The 11027-nt window shown below is 46.7% G+C and overlaps 1 protein-coding gene across 1 annotated transcript in view; it reads right to left on the bottom strand.

Annotated features, from left to right (window-relative positions):
- ILDR2 (immunoglobulin-like domain containing receptor 2) overlaps positions 1-11027 on the bottom strand; it is a 32468-nt gene that overhangs the window by 16788 nt on the left and 4653 nt on the right. Inside the window, exons 2-3 of the mRNA XM_010137555.1 lie at positions 8055-8387; positions 6829-6948 (exon numbers count right to left, since the gene is read on the bottom strand). Coding sequence (XP_010135857.1) covers positions 6829-6948; positions 8055-8387 — 453 coding nt within the window. The remainder of the gene's footprint in view (positions 1-6828; positions 6949-8054; positions 8388-11027) is intronic.

Raw genomic sequence — 11027 nt, 5'->3', positions numbered from 1 at the left:
GGGAGGCTCCCTGCCACTGTCCCTCATTGAAAGCGACTTTCCTCCTGCCGCCGCAAGCAACCAGTGGAGCAAAAGCACCCGGCCAGCCGGCGGGCACGGCGACAGGCTGGCTCTCGGGAGCAAGGACCACCGCTGACTCTTGCCTGCCTGCCCTCTACCACCCAGCACGGGCGTGCCTCCAACGCCAGCTGGAGAGGAGCCCCGGGTGGCACCACAGTGGGTCGCGAAGCTGCGGCAGAGAGGGCATGGTTTCAGTCAGCAGGCCTCCGTTTGGACCCGGGGCCGAAGCGCCAGCCAGGAGGCAGCTACAGCGCCCATGGCCAAAGCCCTCCCAGCTCGCTAAGGCCCAGGCTGCTCCTTCCTTCCACGGGCATTAAGCTCACCGCACTTGTCTCTTTTTTTTAAAGCAAATTTTAAGGTGAAGGGCCGGGGCTAGATAGCAATTGGTGTGGAGAAAACAATTCAGTAAAAGCTCCTGCCAAGAGACCATTTGGCCACACCACCTCTGCATAGCAGCTCTGCCCGCCTGAGAAAGAGGACCGACAGCAGAGTCTCCAAGATGTGGCTGGGCACAGCTGCCAAGACGCAGCTCTGTGCCCTCAGACGCAAGGGCTACATGTCCCTCTGGCAAACTCCCACCGATGAGCTCCAGCAGACGTGCCAGGGGGACCGAGGGAATAGACAATGGCCCCGTTTACCAACGCTGTCCCGGACAGCTCTGCTGGAGCTAGAAGCTTGTCCCCATTCCAGCACAGATCTGGGGCATGCTTCTGTCTCTATTCTCACCATGTTGCTGTGAGGCTTTACCTGCCTCCAGTGACCTCTCACCAGGCACCCCACATGCCTCAGGCCCTGGCCAGCCTCAAAGTGTGAAAGAGCCTATGAGCCCCCAGTCTGGACTGGCAGAGCGCAGCATGGCAGGGCAGGAGAAGGAATGGGAAAGGAAAAGCTCTGAGGGGGTGCAGAGCAGCTCCAGAAGATGCAGAGGTACAGAAGAGGTGAGGGAGGACAGGAGTTAATACACAGGAGGCAAGCAGGTGACAGAGTGAGAGTGCAAATTACAGCACATCAGGGAGAACCTGGAGTCAAGCAGACAATTAGAGTCTGCAGAGAAGAGACACAAAAATAATTAGGGTAAGTGGTGCAGCTGAAAACAAATGATCTGAACAAAGTAGGTGCAGATGCAGGCAGGAACATAGCAACTGGGTAAATACAGAAACATGGTAAACACTGGCAGTTGCTTAAATGCAATAAATATTGGGTAAATATGGGAATAACTGTTGAATTGGTTTTCCTGTTGAGGGTTGTCTCCAGAGCCCTACCTGCAGCAGTGAGACCACAGGATGCAGCAGCCACAGAGGGACTTACGTCTTCCTCAGTGGAAGAAAAATTTGCCAAGCTGTGCCAAACCAAGAGACTCCTGTCATGGGACACCGCCCTTTGGGGAGGCTGGAAAGCACAGCAGAGGAAGTGTGGTCACTGTAATTTAGATACTTTTCCAAGGAAGCTGCTGTGAGATTTATTGTGAGAGCATGGTTCTGCAATGAGTTCCTCCATGCTCCCTCTGCTCAGAGTAAACTTTATCCTTTCTTTCCATCCTTCTCTTCAATTGGAGGGAGAAACAGCAGCAGCCCCATCTTGGAGATCAAAGTTTTAGCAGGCAACAAAGACCTCCAAGGAGGCTGTTGCCATGGTTACCTTAGTAACACAAGTCTTTTAATCACACCAGCCTCCTTTGTGAGCAGCAGGCTGGCAAATAAGGAGGAAAAGAGGGGTAAATAACCTTGGCAACAAGTAGCACTTCTAAACAGTGTGAAATCAGTAAGTAGGAGTAGGCTGGCCTAGGACAGGGGGGATTGGATCCAGATTACAAAGGCAGGAGCACAGTGGTCTGTCAGGGCAGCAGTGCCTAGCAAGGACAGCAGGAGCACTTCGGGAGTGGGAGGACACCAGTGGCCCTCCTGACATCAACTCCTTTCTTGGACTTCTATGTGGAGTGCTCCTGTGACAATCCTTTCACCTGCTGGCACTACCTGCCTTTGGTCACAAAGGTGCAGCTCAAGGTCAGAGAGCCCTCCCAGTGAAGTGGCGTATGGACACCTCTCTGGCTGAGATCTGGCCCTCTCATCCCCAACATATGGCCAATAGCACTGACATCTCTGCCAACTGCTGTGACCAAGTCCTGGCTCGGATGCTACTAGCAGCTTTTCAGTGAAACAGAACAAAATCCTAAAACCATCGTCTTGTAAGGAAAAATTTTGCCAAGAACTTTTCCGCCACTGAAACCACATCAGCTTTTATAATACAGTCTCTCCTGGCACACAAGAGGCTCCAAATCTGGCTATATTTATACCAGCTATTGAGTCACTTTGCTGAGTAAGAACCGTCTTATTAGCATTGCATGCCATACACACATGTCCCCGTAGAGCCTTATCCTCTCTGAACGCCAACACGTCTCTATTAGTACATTAATTACTGTGCAATATGCTGTGTGTATATAGATCTTCATTCTTTCCTACCTATGGGTGTTAGACTTGATAAATTTTGGGTTTAGCCTGTATCGATACAGGCCGGTAATACAAACTACCAAAGATGTGAGTTTACCAATATCAAGTGCTTTGAAAATTGACGAAAAATTCAAGTGCTAAGTGTTGTTATTTAATGCATAACAACAGTAGAAGCTGAAGCTTCTAGAAGATTAATTATAAAATAATATTTCTCTAATATATAATTTATTAGCTGTTGAATTGGGTAGGGGAAAAGCAGGCAACAGCTGTCTAGCAAAGCACATGGATCCCTAACCAAAGTATCAAACCAACAACTGGGATTAACGGATCACTTTCCTGCCTTGTCTTGGAACTTGACACATCCTTGGTAATGAAGCCACTGTTTTGTGAAGCATGTCTTAGCTATGTACAATCTCATAACGCAAACACTGCCAAGTTTGCGCAGACCTACATGTTTCAGGGCAGCCAGCTGTGCCTAGCTGTATCTACAGCCATGGCTCTACAGCTGTACCAGCCCGGGAAGGGAGCAGTATAGCTGCTTTCACGGGACCCTGCACCTCATTAGTATATCCTGACCCCCGTAAAAGCTTGCTGGGTTATATGCAATCCCATGCAATTAAGCTAGGCCGCTTCCTGATGTGAGCTGGGTCACAAGAAGGTAGGGTGGGGTATCTTGCTGACACTGCCCTGTACTTCTGATTCTGAAGGTTACTCCAGGCATACTGCATCCACTGTACGGGTACACTGGGGGTTCCCTTACACAAAAGGCTGCAATGAATGACTTCACTGAAGCCCACTGCCATTCTCACATAAAAAGCAGTCCGCAGGTGCTATGAATAACAATCTGACTAATAGCACTGTCTCTGTTTCAAGAAATGGGATACTCAGCTGCTATCTACTAAGACAGAAATGTAGACTTCCTTAAATTTAGTATTCAGCCTTCTTAATTCAATCACATTATTTCTAAAAAATAAAATGTATTAAGTTTCAAATGGATTCACTAGCCCAGCTGTAATGTCGGCAAAGGGTTCTACATTTCCAGTAAAATACAGCGGTGCAGAGAGCATCACTTGACTCCTGTTGCAGAACTGCTATGCTCTGTACTAGTCTAGTCCTGCTGCAGCAGAAACAGAGTTCATACAGTTTCCAGCATACTAGACCCCATACAGAGATTCCAAATGCCACCAAAACACAAATATTTAATAAAAGAGTATAATATTTCTTAATTTAAATTCTTTCCTTACTCTACAGGAGGTTCACCACCAGCCAATCTCCTGTGTTTCTAAGGCACAGAGGTTACTATCCTCCTTTCCTTGCCTGCCCTATTAGAGAGGGTTAAAGTCCCTGACCAAGCAAACCCTACTGAACGGTCTTTTCAGCAAAGCACAGAAGCACATGCTTAACATCAGGTATGCTTTATAAATCCTATCCGCTTTGCTGAGCACAAATGGATATAAATAAATGCTTATATGCTTTTCTGAAATAGGCCTGAAATGGAGACAACACATGGGATTCTCTGATGTCACCTAGAGTTGTCCAGCCACTTTGTGTGCCAGTGTGACACATCCAGGTGACAAAACTCAACATGCAATCCTATCAAGACCCAGGCTGACTGGCTACTTGAGACTTCACCAGAAGTCTCTGTGATTGCCTCCCTATGGAAAAAGGAATACTGTAATTGACTCAGGGCTTGGATTTTGCTTGAATTTGTGATAAAGCAGCTCTTGACCAATTTTTAATGGTGCAATTCACTGTATAAAAGCAGGATCCTCCGATTTTAGCTAAGCAAGTATCAGCTATTAGGTGTCTACCATTTTTGCCTCTCATACTTTTCAAGGTTTCCACTTGATATTAAACTGCCCTGTCCAGCAGCATCTTTCTCTATCCTAAAGACACCTTTCATCTTTGGCATTAGTACGAAACCACTAGAAGGGATACTTTCCTATTTCCTTTTCTGTTCTGACTTTTCTGTCTTCCCCCACATATAACAAGTGGGTAGAACTGCTCTATTCAAACTCTCATCTATGCTTAAATCATGCATCACCCCCAAATTAAGCAACGTAAATTTGAAGGACCATTGTCAGCAAGGAACAAATAGCAATATGCTGTGGGAATCATAGTGTCTCTCACATACGCTATCCCTTCACTGCTCCAGCCGATCTAACAGGGAATCTGGGTTCAACCCAAAGAGCAACAAACAGCAAACAAAACCCTTTTACCACGTCTCCTAGGACTGTGAAATCACTCCAATCTACATCTGTACTCACTGTCTCCCTCCAAGCAGTGGAATGGAATTAAAAACATCCCAGACAATATCAGAATATTAAGAAAGGGCATTTTCTTCACTGGCTGCTTCCTCTTTTAGCCATCAATGGGGAGAAGTAACAGAAAAGGAAGAAAAAATATCAGCTAAGGCTGCAAAAGATATAAGGTGGGAAGGGGAAGAGGAGAAAAGGGTGAAGGGAGGAAGGGAGGGAGGGAGGGAGATAGGTAGGTAACCTGGAATCGCTCCGAAAGTTGGAATGTTGCCTCCATACATGCTACCCAGGAAAAGAAGTACACTCAAGCTGCACCAAACAGCATGAGGCAGAACAAAGTATGCCCACGACAAGTATGTTTTCATGCTGCTGCCAAACTTAGCAGAGTGCTACACAAAGTGGAAGGTCAGACCCATAGGCTGTAGTGAACAGAAAAGCAGATGTGGTCAAGAACACAGCCTAAGCTACATGTTTTCTCCCAACATAACCACAATGAAAGGGAGCTGGGGACATCATCAAGACAGCTTCAGAGGAGGGGACTTCTTTGTTTTACCCCCACATAATCTTCTGTACACACTGCAAAACAGATTCTTCTTGTTACCATGGCACTGCTTCATCACTGGTGTCTGAGCACAGCTGTAGACACACATAAGACGACACTAAATCCTGGACAAGAACATGAAGAAGGGACAAAATCCATGAAGCCACAGAGAGCTTCTCTGGAGAGGCTACATTAACAGCTGCAACTGCCACCTGGCAGAGAAAACCTCACCTGAACACAGATCAGTCTTGGGCCTGTTATGAACTAGTATATGATACAAAGTCATACTGTGGATTAGACAGGAATATGATACTGTTTTTGGGAGGGACCCATTCCCCAGTTGTCCATTGCTTGACTGACATCTGAGGGAGTAAGGGGAGGTGATGGCACTGTTATAGTCACTCACCCATTCAATCTGGTTTACTTTGTGATGAGACCTACAGCTCCAAATATATATACCAACTAAACTCTCACCTTAGCCTTGAGAGCAAGGGCATTTGACAATCAAGTTCTATCGCATGCCTCTCGGTATCACCTACACACTATAAACACAAGCTTTTTACCATTTCCTTTACAGGATGTACAGAATCTGTACACCCAAGAACCATGCAACCATGCTGTCCAGACCAACACTGACGTTATCAAGTTTTAACGTACATTAGGAAAAACGAGTTATTCTTCTGGGGCAGTCTAGAGGTGAAGTACAACAACTGGCTCAAGGCAGTGTCAACACACGTCCATGAAAGGCCCATTCCACTCTGCTTTTCTCCCCTAGCTGGGGTGGCTGCTTTTTTGACCTCTGCAGCGAGCTGAACTGTGGAAGCCATCACTGAAAGCTAATGCTGCAAATAGGAAAGGAACTGATCCTGCTCACCACACTGCTCAAGGAGCTTAACAGAAACAGAGCCAAGCATGCATACCACAGTGAGGACAGGTCCTTTCAGTGGCAGCACCAGCTTAAACCTGAGTAGGGTGGCTGTGAAACTGCACCTCTAACTTGGCACGTATAATTAGGCAGACAGAAAAATCTTCCAAACTGACACACTCAGGCAGATACACATGGTGCTTCTCAACATCCTCACAGGTCAGAAGAGTGGGAAAAAGGCAATGTTAAAAGACTGCAGAAAGCATTTTGATGTCTTCTGGGTGTCTATTTTTAAAAGACTCTGTGACTCTGTCTCAAGTGTTCACTTTGCTGCAAGTTTATTGTTTCATGCCTTAAAAACAAGGGTTCTGACTTTCCACAGCCCTGCACTTTCTGTAGTCATTTACGCTTGTGTAACGTGTGAGCAGAGTGGGTGTAAACACTACTATTCTGGTTTGGTAGCATTTGCCACCCACTTTGCCTAGGTGCGAATGACTGCTCAAGGTGCAAGGCAATGGCGAAGGTACTGCGGGGACTGTTTTACATAGATCTTACAGCCATAGTAATATGGTGCACAGATACGTAGGGAGAGCGAGAGAGCAGAAGGAAAGATACATCAGCTATCTGCTGATAAAGCAATCTGGCAAGAGGACTTACCAAGCACAAGCAGCTCCACTGATTCTTCATTCTTGCCCTCCACATCATCCGGTGTGATAATAAGGCAGTAATAGAGCCCGCTGTCTCCCCACATCAACTTCCCAATTTGAAGGTCTGCATCTGAGAGGCAAAAAAGAAAAGTCAGGCTTTCCATCCAACACCTATAGGAAGAGTGGAGTGTTGAAACCACTGGTCCGTCTCCTTGTCCCAAATACATTTCACTTTCCTACTAAGAAGAAGGGTTAACCTTATCCAGAATTGTCACAGTGTTCAGGGAAAAACAACAGGTTCATGCCTCCGTGGCTGTAATTGGGAAGACAGGTATACTGCAGCAGCAGCTCACTCTGCGAGGGTGAGGAGCAGATGGGGTAACTAATGTCATCCTCTCTCCTGCCTATTACCTAATGCCTGGGGTCCCAAAAGTAGTCATTCTGTGCAAGAAGGGGTTAGACAATGTCTCCTCTACAGCACTTCATCATCTGCCAAAGCAGTTACATGAGACAAAGGAAAAACACTCCCACTTGCTGAGGCTGATCACATGTTCTCTACACCAAGGAGCCTTCACTTTTGGCAAGGTGGTCTCCAAGTCAAGCACAAGCCTTGTACTTTTGAGAGACAAGGTTTCTCACGCAGCCTTTCAGACTAAATGTTTAAGGACCCTGCTACCCTCCATCTCCACCCAATTTGACTTCACCCCATGGAAACCTCTTCCTTTCACACTGCCCATGACCGTTGTAGGCTTAGGTTCATGACAGGGTAAGCTGGTGAAGTTCAGTGTTGAGCAAACATGAGGGGTGCAGTAATTTTAGTATTTCAGAACGAGGGAAAAAATCAGTGGAGTTTGCAAGGAGAAAAAACTAACCCACAGAGATAGAATTCGCACCTCTCTTGCTGGCACCCCTTTGTTAAGGAAAATCTATATCTAGGGCTATTGCTCTGTTAGTTGCAGAAGCCACGAATAAAAACCTTCCATTTCATCAAAGGGAAAAGAATCCTGTATCAGGGTTAGGAGACCTACATGGAGTCAATGAAGGGAAGCACCAAAGGCAATGACCTTTCGGTCTAGGGTTGGTTAGCTGAATCCTAAATGTCTGACATACAACAGCCCCCTTCCCACGGCCTTTTCTAAGGGAGTTAACTGACCAATTACTGCCAGCCTCCAGTCACCCAAATCGGTATGGGTTTGTTCCAACCCCCACCAAGCATCACTGAGGTAGTAGAGTTACCATGGACAATGCTGATATCTCTCTCCTTATAGAAGTCCCCTATAGTGACGGCAGATCCTTGTTTGGAGGCCACGACACGGACTGTCCTCCTGCTGTCCACGCAGTCCAAGTAGGGATCCCAGTCCAGGTTCCTCTTGCTCATTGTTTGTAAACCAGAAGTCACCATACCCAAAGCTTCTCCCATCCGGTCCTGGCAGTAAGATTTAAACCTCCACTGTACTACAGCTGGTTGGGTGGAGGAAGTAGAAAAATGGCAGCGAAGCAGAGCAGGCTGAAACAACATGGCCACCTTCTTCTTCTCAGGCACAGTGACCTGCAACCCTTCCACCTCAGCTGAAAGACAAAAATATGAGCATCATATGCCTTGGCATTGCTTGAAGAGGGAGCTACCACATTTTATCATTCTTCCCACATACAGAAAAGTAAAACGTCCATCTGTTTCAGGTGCCAGGGTGCAATATTCCTCAGTGTTTCTAAGTACAGGTGTTGGCAGCAGATATTTGCTTTTTTCATAGCCTACATCCACAAGGAAAAATACAGCACAATGGAGCTGAAGGCTCAAATGTAGTATCCTTATGCTCTACAGAGACGCTAACACAGTGGTGTGACAATTCATAGCTTCTGTGGCAGGTTCACAGATAAGGAAGAGATATACAAATGATGGCCATACTCTACTTCTACAGCAGGTCAGCCAGCCCTCCAGATCCTCAGTTCATAACAATCCCAGTGCAGGGTAAATCACCCACTTCTGTGGCATCACACCTCTTCTTTGAAAGTCAGGCAGCACACAGTGCCTGTCCCAGCCCGTTGTGCACTGGTGCCCAGTTAGTGCTGCTTGCTTTGCCAAACTCTAGTGATGCACGAAGTATTGGAACCAAATCACACAGCTCCTGCCAGGGCTGGCGTGTAGCACTGAGAAAAATTGCTCCACGTGGGAGGTGCAGAGAAAAATGGCCCCAACACTCAAGTTTTTCACATTCCCAGGGAGGAGATGGATTTCAATGCATAATGTTTATCTACCAGCTGACAGGAGAGATGCAGCCTGGAGCTGATGTATTAAGGCCTCAGAGGAGATGCACAGGACTGCTGCCACGGCTTTGTGTAGCTTAGGGAAAAGCTGAGAGTCAGTAAGCAATGCCAGCAGAGAGCCCTTAGGAGAGTGAGGTACACCATCTACCCGCAGGGAATGGCTGAAACCTCCCACACATGCTCTTCATTGCTTCCCTCCTTCTTGTGCTGCAGGCAACAAAGACTGAGAGCACTCACTCAACACTGGAAACACATGCTGACACTTCCCCAGGCAGAGATGTGCTGGCCTGAGGAGGCACAGAAACAGCCCAGGAGCAAGGAGGGGCCATCTAAAAAAGAGGAAGTTTGTAACCAGGTGAATTCTCTGCAGCTAAGGAGCAGCAGAGCCTGATGGTGGCAGTTTGTATGAGAAAAGGGAATCAGTTTCAGTATGGGAAATGTTGACGATGGCAGGAAACATTCAAACAAATAAAGCAGAAGACGATGTTCACACAACATCAGGAGGAACTGATGGACTTAGGGGAAGCTTAGAGAGGAATGAAAAAATGAGGACAAAGAAAGGCTTCCTGATGTCGAGAAGCAGTCAGAAAGAAGGGCAAATGCCAAGAAATAACAAAACAGACAGAGTAAGGGTAAAGCACCAGGGTAAGTATAGGAAGCAGAATGATAAGCAGGACAACAATCATGGAAGCATAGGAAGTTTACGTTCAGCTGGAAGAACCTGAAGAAGGTGTCTCAGCCGAGGTCAAAATAATTCAAAAGGACTGGAGCCAGGTTGCAGGAGATTAAGAAATTATGTAGAGACGAGAGGAAACAGAGTCAGCAAAAATAAACCACCTGCTCCAGAAACTAGAGATGAAAAGGAGATGGAAGCTGGCAAAAGAAAGTGAAGTGACAGGAGATATCTTTAGGATGAGGGAAAAAAAAGGCACAGACTAAAGCACCGGAGCTTAAAGCAGACAGAGAGCAATAAATGCATCAACAGTATGACAAGAGCAGGCATGAAGGCACAAGGTCGAGTTGGAGACAGCTGCAGACCTGAAAAGCAAAAGCAAGCAGAAATCTCATGATCAGGAATCAGAAGCAAAATAAAGTGAAAAGGCTGGACCAACACTGAATATTCATTTCAACAAGTAATCAATGTCCAAACTATAAAATCACAACAAATTCTACAGTCAGGGGATAAAAACAGTACGGACAGAACCTAGGGGCATACTGCAGAGGAGCAAGATAGTCACTGATACTAGCAAAGAGTTTCTGATCTAGGCAGGACTTCACTCTGGGGACTACTATGTGAAGGCTTGCAGTGCACAAGGGTGCTACGGCGCAGCAATGCTCTATCAGCCACATAATGAATGCATGACATTACATACATTGAACTTGTGCCACGTAGAAGTTGCACATGAGATGTCGTTAGTTTTGCCAGAAGTGCCTAGACCCAAATCCAAATGCTGAAGTGTGGATGTTCTCCAGAGTACTACAAACACAGCTGAGGTCCCAACAAGATGCTCCCACGGGAGAGGCAGGGGCATGAGGCAGCTCCTCCGCTTTCCTGAGGTGTAGGCAGAGAGGTAACTCAAGAAACGGCAGCTGGGATGTTTCTGCCAGGCCTCTCATTTCCAAGGACTAGAGGCAGAAAGGTGGGGGCCATGCAGCACTAATAGACTATCACCACTTGCTTCTCAAGGTGAACCAAGTGGTGACACTGTCTTATTCTCTCCTCTTCAGCAACTTGGGCTTCCGGGGTTGCATCTGAATGCAAGAGACATGATGAACGCCTTGAAAACCATATGGGTCCAGGTCTGACTTGTATTTGGGAACTCTCTGCCTGACCCCATGCAGTTTGTGGTCAAAGCCAGAATGTGACATGAGCTGATCAAGTGACTCATCACGCTACTTCAGCTTCAGGGGTAAAACAGTGACACAGTGAATATTCAAATCTTT

Source organism: Buceros rhinoceros, unplaced genomic scaffold, assembly GCF_000710305.1.
Source record: "Buceros rhinoceros silvestris isolate BGI_N320 unplaced genomic scaffold, ASM71030v1 scaffold11696, whole genome shotgun sequence".
Taxonomy (NCBI): domain Eukaryota; kingdom Metazoa; phylum Chordata; class Aves; order Bucerotiformes; family Bucerotidae; genus Buceros; species Buceros rhinoceros.
The sequence above is the reverse complement of the archived record's forward strand: the minus strand, read 5'-3'. Positions and strand labels throughout refer to the sequence as shown.